At 41.6% G+C, this 19,071-nt stretch overlaps 1 protein-coding gene across 4 annotated transcripts in view; it reads left to right on the top strand.

Annotated features, from left to right (window-relative positions):
* The window catches only part of LOC147018592 (sodium-coupled neutral amino acid transporter 3-like), a 104,920-nt gene that overhangs the window by 68,071 nt on the left and 17,778 nt on the right, over positions 1 to 19,071 (top strand). For all 4 annotated transcript variants that reach the window (XM_085898387.1, XM_085898388.1, XM_085898390.1 and 1 more), the window contains one exon: positions 18,148 to 18,206. In XM_085898387.1, the coding sequence (XP_085754513.1) occupies positions 18,148 to 18,206 (59 nt within the window). The remainder of the gene's footprint in view (positions 1 to 18,147; positions 18,207 to 19,071) is intronic.

The following is a 19,071-nucleotide window of genomic DNA, read 5'->3' as shown; positions in this document are numbered from 1 at the left end:
ATATATATATATATATATATATATATATATATATATATATATATATATATATATATATATATATATATATATATATGTGCACTAGTGTGGATCGGCTCACTACGTTCACCTCTCCACACATCGTTCACCTCTCCACACATCGTTGCAGAGATTGATGTCACAGATTTGCTGTGTTGTCATGATTTACACCAATCATAATACAAATATTTATTTGTAATGTTGGTGATATTCTATTTATTTGGAATATAAAAACGTCCAAGTGGTCTAAGTGGTCTAAATGGTCAAAGGTCTCAGCTGTGTAATCTGTCGAAAGGGTGTGAGGAATATAAATGGTCTTAGGGGTCCTTTGGGTCTTTGGGGATGTTTGGGTCTTCAGGGTCTTTTGGGTCCGAGGTGACTTTTGGTTCCTCGGGGATTTTTGGGTCCTTGGGGACTTTTGGGTTTCATGATCTTTTTGGTCTTCGGTGACTTTTGGGTCTTTGGGTCATCTGCGCCATCGGGATCTTTTGGGTCCTCACGGTCTTTTGGGTTATCTCAGTATTTTGGGTCCTCAAGGTCTTTTGGGACTTTAGGGGACTAAACGATCTTGTGGGTCTTAAAGGGTCTTCAATGGTCGAAGGGGTCTGGGCAGTCTAAAGCGTTGAAACGTACATTCCAATAGTACGTGTGTGAAGTCAGGGTGCAACTGACGTTCAAACAGTACGTAATTAATCGACATGTCGTCACACAGCTTCACTGTGAAAGGAATGTTCCAATAGGACGTAATTTGTAGACGTCCGTGTCGTCTTCAATTACCATTCAAACAGGATGTGATGAATAGGTATACAGTCTTCACAGACGACTTCAAAGCTTCACTGCCTCACCGCCTCACCCTTCTTTTCATTTTTAGCTCACCTGGAACGTAGTCCCGGGGAGCTTGTGGGATGGCGCATCGTCCATCCGTCCGTCCGTCCGCAAATCCTTGCAACTTCTTCTCTGAAACTATACATATATGATTTTGATGAAACTTTACCATTACGTTCATCACCGTCTCTGTACCAAAGTTTGTTCATGGCATTAAAAAAAATGGGGCCCGAAAGGGGTCTATGGAGGTTGCCCCCCAAAATAGGTATTTGCTTTCTTCTCAGAAACTACACATGCAGCTCTGATGAAACTTGACCACAACCTTCATCACCCGTGACGTACCAAAGTTTGCTGACGGCATTAAAAAAAAAAAATCAAAATCCATTGGTATTTACTTTCTTCTCCATTACATATATTGTGGGTCATCCATGCCTCGCAATGGTTCCCAGTTATCTTATCTTATCCTCCTCTCGTTATCTTATCCTGGATCAAACTGGTTATCTTATCCAGCCGCTACTAGGTGAGTGCCCGGGGGTATTGCCCCTATGTTTTGAATGTGTCTTGTGGTTCCTTTTGTTAAATCTAGGTGTATCTACTTGGAAGCTTTGATTAATTATATTGGTCGAAAGTTCTTTCAGCCTTTCCATACTTTTGGAATTAGTGTATTTCTACTTTTTTCATGCAAAATGTTTCGATTATGGAGTCGAAGAGTCGTCGTCCCCCCCACCCCCTTGCACATGCAATTTGCATCCAGAATCATTTGAACCCCTGAGCCTCTATCTGTCAGGGAGAATTTATTTTCAATGGAATTTTGTTTATGCCTCTGCTGACGAAGCCGCCATTGGCATTATGTTTTGGGGTTGTCCGTCCGTCCGTACGTATGTCCATGCTAATTTTCGCGGTTTTCTCTGCAACCGCTTATCCAATTGACACGAAATTTTCACCATAGGTGCGATGACCCATGAAGCAAGTTTTTATGGTAATTATGACGTCATAAGTCATGTGGTGTGGTAGCCACGTTGGAAAAAAGTAAAAACTTTGTACCTCTGTATCTCCGAAACCGCTCCATGGAAAAAAAATTGAAACTTGGCACACATGTGACGTATTCCCCACGGGAAACAAGTGTGATTTTCTTGATGGTGTCATAGGTGTCGTTATGATGTCATAATTGCGTATGTCGAATGCTTTATCTGATCAGTATGAAAATTTTTGAGGGTCATCTTGGGCTAAATTGTATGGGGGAAAAAAACTGATATCATCGGTCACGTGGTTGGGCAGCCATAATGTTTTTAACATTCAAAAAAAAAAACCTTCAAAAATCTTCTCCTCCGAAAGGGCTATTAAGATCGAGGCTAAACGCTACAGGTATGATCACCGATTCATGAGGAACAAAAAGTTCTCCAACTATGATATCATAAGTCACATGGTTTGGCAGCCATATTGGATTTACCCTCGAACCTTTAAAAATCATCTTCTCCGGAACAGTTTCACAGATTGAGGGGAAACTTCACCCACATGTTCCCCAAGCGTTGTGGATACCAGATTGTTTATGAATAATAAATAGGTCACATGGTCTGGCAGCTATATTGGATTGAATAAAAGTCTTTGAAAAATTATTTCTCTTGAACCGCTTCAGCAATCAACATGAAATGTTAAAATTATGATCTCGTGGTCATGGGGAATAGGTGTTTTAAATTTCAACCCGACCGGATGCATGATCTGGCAGCCGAGAATTCTTTAATATTTTGAATCTGGGTTTAGGGATTTAAATCAAACTTGTTTGATGATGTCATCAGTGGCTTCGTTATGACATCATCATTGTCAAAATCAAACACTTTATCGGATCGGTATGAAATTTTTTTAGGGTCATCGAGGGTTAAATTGTATGGGGGGGGGGGGGAATTGATGATATCATCGGTCATGTGATTCGGCAGCTCTATTTTTGTTTTTAACATAAAAACCTTCAGAAATCTTCTTCTCCAAAACGGCGAAACAGTTTGAGGCAAAACTTTACAGGTATGATCGCCTTTCCATGGGGAACAAAACATTCTCCACCGATGATGTCATAGGTCACACGGTTTGGCAGCTTTGATTTTTTTTTTGAAGAATAGACCTTTAAAAATGTTTTTCGCCAGAACGGCTTGATAGTTCGAGGGGAAACTTCACCCACATGTTCCCCAAGACCAGGGTGTTTACAAATAATTAATAGGTCACATGGTCTGGCAGCCATTTTGGATTGAATGAAAATCTTTTTAAAATTCTTTCTCTTAAACTGTTTCATCAATCAACGTGAAACATAAAATTTATGATCTCGTGGTCATGGAGAATATATGCTTTAAATTTCAGCCTGATCAGACACATGGTCTGGCAGCCAGAATAATGTAATATTTTGAATCTGGGTTCAGCGATTTAAATCAAACTTGGTACAAGTTTGTATAATGATGTAATAATGTGGGTGGAGGCCTATCTGGTGACTTTGCCTCGTCGAATAGTTCCCTTCTAGTTGTATTATGAATCCATTAATCTTGTCTGCTCACATGCATGTACATTGTACATGTAACACTTTTTCACTTTTCCATCATTCTCTACTGGATGCGTGTGCATCAGGTGTTGTCCTTTTTGTTTAAGGAAAAGTGTAGGATAGTTTTTCTATCGGAGATCCATACAATCCAGGAGGCTGCAGGCTCCATTGTGGACATAGCCGGTCTCAATGACTGATACAAGTGTTTTTTAGTGATTCTCGATCTCATCCGAGATTTCAGTAATTTCATGAATGATGTTTGGATAAGTTTCATGGGGAAGGGCATCATAGAAGTCAATCAGATTGTTTGACTTGAATGCGTTTTTTGGGGGCATCGCTGGCCTGTAATTTGGCCAACTCAAGCTGATAAGAAGGCAGGACTTCATCAACATCAGCTACAAAAGGATTCTGAAAAAGGTGAATGTCTTTGGCGTGGTCGTGTAATTCACAAAATCTCTCCTGGAACTCAGTCTGTAACATTTCCAGTGCGTCAGCACACTTTTTAACTGGGAATGGGACCTCCAGTGCTTCAGCAGACAGCTGTTGAGTTGTAGGAGAATGAGAAAAGTTTCCCTCCTTCACGTGTCTCACAAGCAGCCTCAGTTTCACTTTGTATGCCTTTACATGTGAATACGTGTCACATATGAGTTTCCCCTTGCCTTGCAGCTGTAGATTAAGGCCATTCATAAATTCCGTTACATCAGTTAAAAATGTGAGGTTCCATTACCATTCTGGATCAGTCAGCTCTTGGACACTTTTGTCCTTTGTCTGGAGAAATGTATTAATTTCAGGAAGCAGCTCATAAAAACGCTGTGAGACTCTGCCTTGACTCAGCCATCGGATTTCCATGTGGTACACCACATCTCCATATGCTGAGTCAACATCAGAAACAAATTCCTGGAACTGTCTGTGATAAAGACCATTTTCTCAGATAACATTTACATATTTAGCATTTACACAAATTAGACAGTGGATTTGTGCTGGATGTGAGAGGCTACGTTCATCCATTTCCCTGTTTATGCGGCCTATTCATCTCTTTTCTTCATCCACAATGCACTGGGCACCATTGTTTGTCACATTTTTTAACTTTGCCCAGTCCAATTTCAAATCACCCATTGCTTTACAAAAATATCCTCCCCTGTTGTACCCTTGAGGCTTTGTAGACTAACCAGCAAGCTCCTCAGAGGTCAAAATTAGTTAATTTCACGGATACAAATAGGACTGCGCATCCTGAAGCTCACCTGAATCGGGAGCAACAGTCACTCAAACCCCCCTTAGATACCCTTCGACCCCAATTTTTGTTTTTATTCATGCCGTGAACAAACTTTAGTCACATCACGGGTGATGAAGCTTGTGGTCAAGTTTCATTGAAATTGCGTGGGTAGTTTCAGAGAAGAGATCAAAAACCTATTTTAGGAGGTCAAAAACTCTGCTGTGGACCCCATTAATGAGTGCATATTTTCATGCGGTCAATACACCTTCATTAGGCATCAGATATGAAGCTTGTGGCCAAGTTTCATAAAAATCGTGTGTTTGGTTCAAGCAATAATGATTGAAGTGTTTCCGGACTCACTGACTGACTGACTCACTCACCTATGGACACTACTCAATGGATTAAAGTCCAGGTGAGCTAAAAATGAGAACCTGTGTCATATCCCATACATCATTGCTTTCATCAAGTGCAAGTGAAAAAAAAAACAAATTGGTCTTTAGATTATTTTTGAAGCTGGATAAACAAATTATCCCCCGTTTCTTCGCGGAATGTGTTCTTCATAGATAAGTGTGCTTGCAAAAATGCCATCACTTACAGCAGTGCTACTCAAAGTGGTGGTACGTGGACCGGTGCCGGTACGCGAGTCATCGACTGCCGGTCCGCGGCGAGTTTCCAAGATCGACGGACAAAAACGAAAGCTCGAAGCATGGAAGAGTCGAGTGTCAAGAGATTGTTGTGACATGTTTCACCAATTAGCGGCAGTCATCGCTGATGCAGGAGAAGACCTTAATGTTACATCTCTACGAAATGTCATCAGAGAACACTTGATGAATTTGGCAGAACGTTTTCAGCATTACTTTTCAGAAGAAGAAGATCCACGGAAAGGGAATAAATGGATCCGAAATCCATTTATGCCATTGAGAGGTGACTTAGGTGTCACTTTGGAGGATAAATTGTTGGAGCTGTCTGCTGACGAAGGGTTGAAGAGGAGTTTCGAAACTACAACAGCACTTGCTTCTTTTTGGATAAAAGTGAAAGCAGAATATCCTGAGCTTACTGAAATTGCTCTGAAAACTCTTCTCCCATTTCCTTCAACCTACCTCTGCGAGACTGGCTTCTCAACCATGAGCATCATGAAGACAAAGTACAGGAATAGTGTGGATATTCATTCTCCATTGCGCGATGCACTGTCCTCAATTGAACTACGATTGGATAAGCTGACAAAGAAGAAGCAGGCTCACCTTTCACATTAGTAAAAGTTAAGGATTTAACATGCCGATATCATCAATTTCATATTTTAACATTATGACATTTTCAAAGCTGTCTTCAATGTAATGTTACCTATTTCCTTTCAATCTTTCTTTTAATGTCTTTATTCACTGGAGTCTAAGATAACTAAAATATATAATTTTTTTCAACCTACCTTATTCATTATAATTTTTCATTTTATTACTTTCTACTGGTATACATATGTTTATAATAACTATGTTTGAAGGCTTTGCTGGTTTGATTTTTTAAAAATATTTTGATACTGTATTACTCGTTTACAATATATATATATATATATATATATATATATATATATATATATATATATATATATAAAAGTATCAATTTTTATTATATTCATTATATTATATTTTTATATTTTTCCGGTATAAATTAATATTACTACGGATGTTCAAACAATATTTTCTCGGATCATAAACAAATAATAATATGGCACAAATATGGTACCGGTCCCTGGCACATTGGGAAAAAAAAAACCTGCCTGTCTGCCACATCAGATAGTTTGAGAAGCACTGACTTACAGAACTGATGGCATTTTTCTTCTCCGGGCACACCTCTTCAACGACTGTAGTGATGCACCGCCTGATAAATTCTCCATCTGTAAAGGGTCTCCCACTGTCCGCAAACAGTTTAGCCACATGAAAACTAGCACGAAGGGATGACAGATTCTCCTGCAATTTCAGTTTAAAGATGTTTTGCTAGATTGATAGACCATTTTTAAACTTCACAATTTTGTCAGATCGCACCTTTCCTTTGCAGACAATTGTACTTGTCTTTGTGTCGAGACTGAAAATGTTGGCGAGCATTGTATTCCTTGAAAACAGACCCAGCCTCCTGGAAAATTAGACAAATGGTCTTTTCCTTACACTTTAAAATTTTTTTTTAAAGTCATTTGTCCACTCTTGGTTAAACACCCTATGCTCAGAATTGATTTTTCTTTTCTCCTTCTTCGACATGTTGGAAGTAAATTTTCCCCTTCTTCAAGCATGGCCTCGCAGAAATGTGCCGTTGGCCACGATCATGGCCTGACGTCACTGTTCAACATTTAGTATTTTTGTTCCCATTTGACAGCTTGTGGGAGTTCAGCATCACATTCGATGATTGGTTTAAAATGTCTATTACATTCTGGCTTGTTTGTAGGTTCGATGTTTATTGGCCCAAACAAATTACACACACACGTCACAGTTCAACATATTGCATTGTTTGTTCCTATTTGACGGTTACTGAATGTGTGTTTAGCATCGCTTTCAATGATTGTGTCCACTGGATTCAGAGGGCCGGTCAAAATGTGTAGGTGGGCCTGATGTGGCCCACGGGCCGTAGTTTGGGGACCCCTATACGATATGAAAGTGACTCAATTTCCAATTGGCTTTCTTTTCAAGGGATTGTCCTTTACAAGGATGTGTCCTTTCACAGGGTCCTTTACCCAAGGAAGTTTAAACAATAATGTGTATGTATTCTAGCTAGTTTAATGATGGTGCCCATTGTAATGATTAATTATATATAGTATCCCAATTCTTCAGTTAATTCTCCTCTCATAAGTTTTAAAGTTACTTTCTCTGAAAAATTTCAAATGCAACGAACACCATATACACTACATGGCGAAAAGTATGTGGACACCCCTTATAATGAGTGTATTTGGCTACTTCAGCCACACCCATTGCTGACAGGTGTATAAAATCAAGCACACAGCCATGCAATCTCCATAGACAAACATTGGCAGGAAAATGGGCCGTACTGAAGAGCTCAGTCACTATCAATGTGGCACCGTCATAGCATACCACCTTTCCAACAAATCAGTTTGTCAAATTTCTGCCCTGCGAGAGCAGCCCCAGTCAACTGTAAGTGCTATTATTGTGAAGTGGAAACGTCTAGGAGCAACAACAGCTCAGCCGTGAAGTAGTAGGCCACACAAGCTCACACAATGGGACCGCCTAGTGCTGAAGTGCGTAGCGCAGAAAAATTGTCTGTCGTCGGTTGCAACACTCACCATCGAGTTCCAAACTGCCTCTGTAAGCAACGTCAGCACAAGCACTGTTCGTCGAGAGCTTCATGAAATGGGTTTCCATGGCCGAGCAGCTACACACAAGCCTAAGATCACCATGTGTAATGCCAAGCATCAGCTGGAGTGGTGTAGAGCTCATCGGTATTGGACTCTGGAGCAGTGGAAACGCATTCTCTGGAGTGATGAATCACGCTTCACCATACAGAAATGGTTTGTCGAGATCGGTGTGGAAGAACTTGACTGTCCTGCACAGAGCCCTGACCTCAACCCCATCAAACTCCTTTGGGATGAATTGGAACGCTGACTGCGAGCCAGACTTAATCGCCCAACATCAGTGCCCGACCTCACTAATGCTCTTGTGGCTGAATGGAAGCAAATCCCCGCTGCAATGTTCCAGCATCTTGTGGCAAGCCTTCCCAGAAGAGTGGAGGCTGTTATAGCAGCAAAGGGGGGGAACAACTCCATATTAATGGCCATGATTTTGGAATGAGATGTTGGATGAGCAGGTGTCCACACACTTTTGGCCATGTAGTGTTTTGGTATGCTTGTGAAAGACCATTTGGGATTATGAGTACTTAAATCTCTCATGGTAATATAAGCATCGACCATTGCCAAAATGTTTTTACTTGCACAGATAAAAACCCATACAGATTTATTGTAGATTGTTAGCACTCTTCACAATGTATTATTATATATTACCTTCTGTGCAATGTTTTACAGGCGTGGGAAGTGTAAGGGAAAGAGAGGGAAGGTCAGTTAACCCTTTGAATGCCACACAATGAAAAATCCACTCCAAGGATGGGCCTTTCTTTCTTTGATTCCTGCAAATCTCACTGAAAATCACCACTGATGTATTAGATGGAAATCAAAATGTCAAAAGGTTTGTTTTTCTTACCTCTCCACGAAGTAGAACTCATCCTCGGTGTTAGTCCTTTTCTGTGTTGTTTCCAGCCGGTGACATATCCTTCCCAGCAAGTCGGTGAGTTTCCTGATGCCATTCGATTCAGTCAAGTTTTCAAAAGAATGTATGAAACCTTTTCAGGCAAAAAGCTATTTGATCCTTCATAATTTGTCATAATTAACATGAACTCATAACAGACTGTTGGAATGCTCTTCACTCTATACATGGAGGGCCTTGGTTTTGGACATGTCATTGAGCTGGTGGGATAGCTTGGACCTATGCACACTCACCAGGAGCCATCTCACCCAAGTTTAAATCCAGACCCAACTGTAAACTGTCACCCTGGTTTGTCACATCCACAGCAATGTTGTCCATTGGAAGAGCATTAGGTTGGAGGACCAGTCTGCCAGCACTGGTTGTTTGTTGATGTCAAATATCCCATGGTGTCTTTCGTGAAGAGTAGGCGAATTATTGCTGCAACTCGAGCTAAACTGCAATTTCTTGCCAGTCTAATGAAATGCATCGACAGCCGGTTCCAGAAAGACTTGAGCCAGTTCCACCTGCCCGACCACAAAAGGAGATGGAAATAAATGAGGCTGTTAAGAAGAAGGAGATTAAGAAGAATATTTGTACATGTTTCAGATGAGATGATCCAAAAACGACAACAAAAACCCAAGAATGTGAGATAAAAGAACACATTATCAATTACCCATGCATAATTCCAGGGATCACATGAGTTTGCTTTGTTCTTGCATTATCTGCATGTAGACAAATGTTTCAAGGAAATGCTCAGGGGAATTCCAAACAGCTCACAAAGACCTGGTTTGCACACTTAGCTTTCACTCATTTTGTAATTGATTATAAGATGATATGTACCATACTCTTACGGGCCATTGGTGGTGCCAAAAGATGAGTGTTGGCTTAACGGTTAATATGGCTGGCTTAAGATCTGAGGGTCTTGAGTTTGAGCCGCTGTGGTGCCGTTAAATAACACCAAGTGCATTGACTCAGCCTGTCATCCTTTCAAGGTCAGCAAAATGAGTACCAGCTTACTGGAAACAAGGGACACTGCATCAGGGGCAAAGCCGTACTCCCAGCAATGATGCAACCAGTAGCGACAGGCTGCGTACTAAATGGATGGATGGTGCTGCCGAAACAGTTTATTGGCATGGTTTATGCTCGCTGATTTGCCATTGCCTTCCCAGCAGTGAGTAAGGAGAGGGATTTGGAATTTGTTCAGGATGCCGGCGATAGCTTGCCGAGTCTTTGCGAAGGATGCCTTGGGATCTTAATGCCCACCAACTAATGCCAGCAGATGGGGCTCCCAGTTGACACCACTGAGATTTTACATTTGTGAACCACAACCATTGGAGTCATTAATTCTTGCCTCTACCGGTTCACTCTTATCACACTATAATTCAAGAAGTGTGTGTTTGTGTGTTTATGTTTGTGTGTTTATTTGTTTTACTTCAATGTACTTCTGAACCGCTGGATGAAATTAGTTGAAAAGTGATGGTTGTACAGGGTGCATGGGATGGTTTTAGGCAATAAAAAATTGTAGTCCTGAGGGTTCAGGGTGTGGGGAGCACCCCAATTCCCTCTCTGTAAATGTGTATCATATAGCGCCACCTGGTGGGAGTGGGTCTCTTAAACGGAATAATCTGAAAACTGGTGGTTGTACTCGGGGTGTGCATGAGGGTGGTTTTAGGGGGTAAAAAAAAAAAACACATAGCTCCTGGGGTTCAGAGTTCGGGGAAGACAGATGCAAATTCTCGACGTAATTAGGTATCATAGAGTGCCGCTCCCAGTGGAAGGGGGTACGACAAGTCATCATAAAATATCCCAATTCTGCAGGAATTATCCTGTTCTTACTTCGCCAGTTTGTGTCAAAGTACATATTATTACAAGTGCTCGTGCATAATTTCATGTGAAAAAAACACAAAAGGTCAGATATTTATGAATGCAGTCATTGTTGTGGGATGATAATTTCACATCTCGTTATGTTTACCAATCTGCCGACTTCAGAATGAACGAGAGGGGGAGCACTCGGTAGAGTGCAAAACCTCCGCCGCCAATACTGCGAGGTCACTCAAGTGAACCTGATATCCTATTCATTCAATATGACGTCAACAGTGCTCACAGAGTTATAGTTTGCAACTATCCCTTTTACATACTCAATTAATTCGTCATAACTAGATTCCTTGAGACAGAAATTGATTTTACGTGGGTATATCCACCTGAAGTTCCAAAATCAGCTGCAATTATAATTTTGGCATTTTTTTTGTTGGAAATCACTTAAAATATGTAGAAATGCAAAAAAAAAATCGAAATTTTGTTGAAAAAAAGTTGCAAAATTTTGTTTTTTCTTCTCTAACAATTTTTTTTTTTGGGGGGGGGGGGTTGGAAATCACTTAAAACATGTAGAAATGCAAAAACAAAAATTCAAATATTTTTTCAAAATGGCCACCATAGCGGCCATATTGGATTTTGGACCAAGTCCAAAATCTAATGGCATGATCCTTAGACCATACCTAATCCCCCCCACCACGTTTCGTCGAAATCCGTCAAGGAGTTTTTCCGTAATACTGTTAACAAACAAACAGATAGGGGTGAAAACAGTCACCTCCGTCCATCTTCGATGGTGGAGGTTAATAATGCAGTCATGTTCGTTTTAAATGTTCATCAACAAAATAGTTCATTTGGACCTCGAGACGAGACTTCATTGTTCTCTCAATCCTTGTTTACAGCGCCATGAAATTTTTTTGGTCTCCAGATTGGTTCATTGATATTTTTGTATTGTATTCTTGTAGACTGTGCAACATACAGTTTCAATCCTGACTCCATTAGGAAGGCAACGACAAACCATTCAGTGTGTTCCTTTTGCCATGTCAGACTGTTTCTTTCTATTGGAATTACAACTCGGACATAAGCAGAGAAAACTTTTCAATGAATGTTATTGACCTTATAATTTACAAAACGACAAATATTATTGAATCAAAGCTTCACTCCCTTTTGTTCATGTGTATCTGTAATAATGACAACGGAAGCTGAAAGTCACTCTTTCTGATGAGTCTTCCATCAAGTACAACTTTCTGCAGATACAATACATCATCATATATCTTTTGTATATCATTATCAAGTTGATCACAGTAAATGATGAAAAATAAACAACAGTGATGAACTCAAACGAGCGACAATACTAGGCTATCATAATTTAATCAGTGCAAGGAGAGGGGTGAATTTGGATGTGTTGGCGGTTCGTGTGTGGGTCAATACCCCCCCCCTCCCCACTCCCCTCACGGCCTGCACTCTCAGTACAAGGGGTCTGGTGTGGCATCGGCCATCACAAGGACCCCTAAGGGCTCGACATCATTGGCGGGCTGCAAGGTATCACGTTATTTGTTCTGGCAGTGCTGGTGGAAACATGTCGACATGACGTTGCTTCGGCGGCAGCAACATGCCACCTCATTGGCCGGGGCTTAAACGAAGAACGTTTGAAGGTGCGGGGCGTGCCCTTGGGGAAGGGGATAAAAGGCACACACTCTCTTTGAAGTCTTGGCAGTGATTTGGTTCTCTCTCTCTCTCTCTCTCTCTCTCTCTCTCTCTCTCTCTCTCTCTCTCTCTCTCTCTCTCTCTCTCTCTCTCTCTCTCTCTCTCTCTCTCTCTCTCTCTCTCTCTCTCTCTCTCTCTCTCTCTCTCTCTCTCTCTCTCTCTCTCTCTCTGTCTGTCTGTCTGTCTGTCTGTCTCTCTGTCTCTCTCTCTGTCTCTCTGTCTCTCTGTCTCTCTGTCTCTCTCTCTCTGTCTCTGTCTCTCTCTCTCTCTCGTCAGATGAATCGAATCACTCTCAACAGTTGGGCAAGTTGAGTTATTGGATCCTGGGATGCTTGCACTCTCTCCGGGGTCAGTGGCATTAGTTGTGCAGCAAGTTCACGTTTGCCAGAGGGCCAACCTGTGCCTTCCTGCAGTCTTTTCCCATCATTCTGGAGACTTGCCCACCCATATACTTCAAGACCTTTTCTTGGTTTCTCCCTTTTGTGTGTGAATGGATGAGTGTGTGTGGTAATTTAGCATGAAAGAAAAGACGTCCATGGCATTCAGACTCCGAATCGATTCTTTATTATGTCGCAATGGTAACAACCTATCAAAGCCCATTGCTGGGAAACCCCACACCAGAAAATCCCCCCAATAAACGAAAGCTAAAGCTTATTCACATATTACAAAGTCAAAGGCAAAATGAAGCTGCTGCACGACTCCCCCTCCTCATGTGTTAATTGAAGGGAAGGTACAAACTGTCAGGCTGACCCACCAGCTGTTGAGGGGCCTCTGTCTGGTGCCACACACCAGTTGGATGTCAGGGGGTTACTATACCTGTTGCTGACGCTCAACCAACTGTGATCCACCTTCATCTGTGGAAACACAGGCTGCGGTGAACCAGTTGAAATGGGGTAAAGATCATGGGATCTGTGGCATCCATGCTGAACTTCTCAAGGCTGGTGGAAATGCTGTACTCGTGTCGTTGCATGCAGTTCTGTGCTCTGCCTGGAACACTGACATGATCCCAACTGAATAGAAAGGGGCCTTGTTGTCCCTCTCAGGAAAGAGAAGGGTGATCGCCAGGGCTGCAACAACTACTGAGGGGTGACGCTGCTCTCAGTGCCGGGCAAGGTCTTCGCTCGGATAATTCTTGATAGGGTTCACCACCATCTGCTTCAGCACCAGTGCCCAGAGCAGTCAGGCTTGACACCAAAGAGGTCAACGATTGACCGTATCCTTGCTCTTCGGGTCCTCCCCGAATGCAGATTAGTGTTTTGGCAGGGGCTGCTTGCAGCCTATGTTGATCTCTGTAAAGTGTTTGATTCAGTGAATCGGGATGCCTGCTGGAGGATTATTGGTCTTTGTTGGATGCCACCAAAACTAATCACTATGATGTGTGAACATACTCTGGTCCTGAGAGTGCTGTGAGATGTGGTGGTTCCATCTCTGACTCATTTCCAGTTGTTACTGGAGTTCATCACGGGTGTGTACTGGCCCCCACACTTTTCAGCACTTGTATGGACTGGGTTCTGGGGAGAACGTCGGAGAGATCAAGCTGCGGTGCATCGTTCAGGAATGTCAAGATCTTTGTCCTTCATTTCGCAGATGATGCAGTCATCTTTGTGGAGACTCTGGATCTCCTTTTGGGGGCCCTCGTGGTGCTGAATGAGGAGCCGCTGGGATTACGGGTTTCCTGGGTCAAAACTACGATCCAGGCTTTCAATGACATCTTGGATGCTGCTATCTTGTCTGTACCTGTTTGTGGCCAGGATGTTGATGTCACGGGGATATTCACTTACCTTGGCATTGATATTCATTTCTCTGCTGGCGGTGAGCCAGAGGTCAATAGACGTCTGGGTCGTGCCTGGGGAGTCATGGATTCACTGGATCATGGGGTGTGGCACTGTCGGTACCTGTGCAGGATGATGAAAAAGATCGAGTCTTCGGGCCCTTGGTGCTTCCGGTCTTGCTCTTCTTCTTCTTCTTTTGGCTGCTCTCGTTAGGGGTCGCCACAGCGGATTATCCGTTATGATCCGCATAATGATTTGGCATAGGTTTTACACCGGATGGCTTCCTGACGCAACCCTCTTACGACACAGAGATAAGGGATATGACACGACACAGGGATACGACACAGGGATACGACACAGGGATGCTTCCAGTCTTGCTCTACGGATGTGATATTTGGATTCTGACCAGGGACTTAACTCCTTCGGTACCAGGTCTCTGCAGAGAATCCTGAGCTATTGCTGGTTGGACTTTGTGTCCAATGAGCCATTGCTGAGAGAGACCCAAATGAGATTTCTTACCTATGTAGTCCGTGAGCGTCAGCTGTGGCTATATGGACATGTGGTTCGTTTTCCTGATGCTGATCCTGCTCACCAGATTCTCTCAGTGAAGGAGCCTCATGAGTAGAGGAGGCCAATGGGCCAACCACATACCTCATGGTTACAGCAGGTTGATCAGCATCTCATGGAGATGGGGATGGGCTAGGTTTCTGCCTGGGGGATGGCCAGATGGAAGCCCCTGGAGTTCCAGCAGAAAGTGGATGCAGCAACGCGCTGCTCTGGCGCATGCTCCCATACCTGACCTGACCTGACATATTATGAAATGAAAGGCAAAATTAGGCCGCTATAACACCATAGGTTTCTGTAATTTTCTTTGAAGTATATAGACTCAAGTTGCTGGTGTCAAGTGTGTATTTATTTATTTATGTTGTCGCATTAACGGTTCAACTAACGTCGAGCTCATCGTGGTAGGAGGGTAACATCCTACGATTTTGTGAGTGGCTTAACTCCTGTGAAGACGTTCCATATTAATAATGGGCATCGCACACGTGGGTCATGAGGAGAAACATGAGAAACTTAGCTCATTTTAAAAACCAATGGGTTTATTTCCCGTAACCCAAACAAAACCAAAAAAAAAAAAAAAACAGTGGATTGTGGAATCGTGAGGAGATGACGGCAGGTTGGGAGTGTGGGAACGCAATTCATAAATAATTATATACAATGACAATAAAAATGAATCTAAAGAAATCTCATGCGCCACACACCAGACTCAGTTACTGACGGGTAAAGGAACAAAAACCAGGGGACTCAGCTCTGATGGTAGCGAGGATGAGCAGATGGGCAGGTCGACAAATGGGGCAAGGCATGAATGATGAAAACAGGCAGACAGGTCGAACAAGCACAGGACGATGACTTTAGAACTCTCCTCAGAGATCCACGGTTCTCTCCTCAGACTTTCTTTTCATCCTGTTCGACTTCCAACTGCCCGATCAGGCTTCTTCCTCTTCTCTCCCTGGGAAACAAAAACTTCCGCCCTCCTCTAGGTGATCCAAGCTCTGCCCTTTGGGAGGTGATGAACGCTCCTCCGCTCGCTCTCGTGCTGAGTCTCCCGGTGCCCTCCAGTAGAGGTTGACATTGAGGTTGTACGCACAATTTCCTTAACTATAATTCCTCACCAACTATTACTCCGCACCACCCCCAGTACGATGCACATTCAAACGACATTCATTCTTAAGCTAACATTTCCCTACTTAATACTTCGAGATTGGCTAACTACTTGTACATGGACCATGCTATTCTACACATTCTCATCTGCTCAATGGTTATATCTAACCCTCCCTCACCACACACACACACACACACACACATACACACACACACACACACACACACACACACACACACACACACACACACACACACACACACACACAACAGTTTTTTTTATTTTCTAAAGAGTATGCATCACCTGATTCGCGTTCATTCTTAAGCTAACGTTTCCCTACTTAGTACTTTGAGATTGGCTAACAACTTGTACATGGACCATGCTATTCTATACATTCTTATCTGCTCTATGGTTATATCTAACTCTCCCCCCCCCTCACCACACACACACACACACACACACACACACACACACACACACACACACACACACACACACACACACACACACACACACACACACACACACGATAAAACAGTTATTGTTTTTATTTCTTGAGTATGCGTCACCTGATTCACGTAAACTGTTTCGGTATTGAGAAAAACCTAGAGGAATTTTTTGTTTTTGAGTGTTTAAATTCTGTTAACAAACTCGTTTTGAGACTGGCGGGATACAGATTCCATCCGGGTTAAGAAACTGCATTTCTGCTCGAATGTGGTTTCACAAAATTCAGCCATTAGCGAAGCATATTGCTTCAGCTGGCGGGACTGCATGGGCGACCTCATCGACACAACAATACATAATGCGAAGGACAAAGCCAATAAGAGACATCTATATACATTCACAGTGCTTGTTAACAATGATTTGTATTTGTTTTAGATCATGTTTTACATTTATCTTGAGATGAACAGTGGATGCATTTCACAATAAATACATGGCTCCGCAGTTTAAATCATTAAATTAAATCAAATTAATTAAATGGAATTGATCAAATAAATTGAATTGATTAAATACATGAATCCATGTTTAAATAGTTGATCAACCAAATGTTAACTCACATGACGAGTTAACACCAAAGTGTTAAATATTTATCTGGTGTCAAATAAGTCACTGATTATGAAGAATTACAAGCAGCAATGAGATGAAGAACAAAATGAACCGTTAAAGGGTTAAGATGAAATATGTGGGCTGATGAAAGGAATGATGGGATTATGATGTGATGGAGGTGTGGAAACCGAGTTATTAATTGAATTTGTAAAAATGCAAAATCAACTTAGTTCAGTGCTTTTGAGAAATAATTTAATAAATATACACGCTGAGAAAGCCAGTGAAGAGCAGAATACACACATTTCTTTGATTTAGTTGTAAACAACCTTGTAAAACTTAATCTATCCGGTGACCATCTTTGTCAGCAGGACAAAACATGACTCTCTCCTATCTCCCCCCTCGCCCCCCTCCTCCACACACACACACACACACACACACACACACACACACACACACACACACACACACACACACACACACACACACACACACACACACACACACACACACACACACACACACACACCTACCTTCCCGGGGCTGTAAACAAACTCAAAAACAAACCAAAACCCATCGATGTAGCAAATTTGAAGTCCACAAAGTTCCCTCTAGGACCTTGGTAAAAACTGTATATATATATATATATATATATATATATATATATATATATATATATATATATATATATATATATATATATATATTTCTTCTTCTTCTTCTTTCAGCTGCTCCTGTTGGGGGTCGCCACAGCGGATCATCCGTATGATCTGCATAGTGATTTGGCACATGTTTTTACGCCGGATGCCTTTCCTGACGCAACTCTGGTTGCCTCTTACGACACAGGGATATGGTACACCTATTTTAACTGGGGTATACACCGGCCCAGTACACTGGTACTCATTTCGCCGACCTCGGAAGGATGACAGGCTGAGTCAACCCCCTGGTGTATTAATTCAGTGGCCCAACGGGGCTTGAACTCAGGACCTTTTGGATCCCAAGCCGCTGCCCTACCCACTGTGCCAACACCAGGCTTTTATATATATATATATATATATATATATATATATATATATATATATATATATATATATATATATATACATACATACATACATACATACATACATACATACATACATACATACATACATACATACACACTCAATATTCTATGTAGTCTTAAGTCTTCGGCTCGCAACATCGTTGAGAGTTGAAGCCTTCCTCCTGTGCACAAGAGTGTTTTATGTTTTATTCAATTTATTTTTTGTTGAATTAGTTTCCTGTGACTAAAATTGCTCCTACAGAGGACATTGTCAAATGTTTGTTCTTTTACTCCCCAGGTTACCTCGGTTACACTAGTGGTTTCTCGCTCATGTGTATGGTGTTCTTTCTCTGTGCGGTGAGCAATGCGATTCCATATTCATCTTTGTACTCTCAAAGACCATCATATTTATTTATTTATTTATGAATTGCTTCACTCTCATTGTATATGACTTCTCTCACTTCTGAAATTTCATTCTACGACTGCAATCTTTTCTCATTTATCAATAACTAAATGCCTCTATTTGGCCAAATGAAATAACCACCTGTTTCTCATTGCTGGGCCCTCTGGAAAGGGTTTGCCTTTTGATCTTTCTCAAAACCATAATCCACACATTGTCACATATTTTTTGCAGTATCGGCAGAACCTTCGACCTCCTTGCTTTTTAAATATGAGACAGAGTTAAAATTAGCTAATACAATTATTGCTTCTCAGAAGGAAATAATTTCTTGCAAAATTTTCAACTGGAAATGTTCATGACTGAGTGACTATGGCAAGGATTAATAAATCTCATTTATTCTTGTTTGTGCAGAATTGATATACATGTCACCCTACTTTTAATAATTAATGCCTGATGATCTTAATTGGCACCCTGTGCTTTTATTTAATGCCATGCACCAGCTCGGAAGTGCTCCAACATTACCGATCAGATGTTTTCATAAGAAGTGCTCCAACAAAAAATTGACCAATGCCACAATCCTATCTTTACTATGAAATTCCTCCATCTACCCCACAAACATAACACTGTTATTTCAAGGTATATAGTCCTAACATGAATATCTTCGCTGTTTTATATCAGGGTTTGGTTTTTGTCGAACCAACTCTGGTGAAGTATACTGTATATTAAATCCACTGTTGCAAAATTTATATTTTACTTTTGATAATATCACTGTTGAGCTACAATTCAAAGAAAAAAACATGATTGTCATATCATTTAAAGTGT

The sequence above is a fragment of the Eptatretus burgeri genome, chromosome 10, assembly GCF_056783735.1.
Source record: "Eptatretus burgeri isolate ZD-2024b chromosome 10, Ebu_testis_v1, whole genome shotgun sequence".
NCBI lineage: Eukaryota > Metazoa > Chordata > Myxini > Myxiniformes > Myxinidae > Eptatretus > Eptatretus burgeri.
This window is presented reverse-complemented; position numbering and strand designations above follow the sequence as displayed.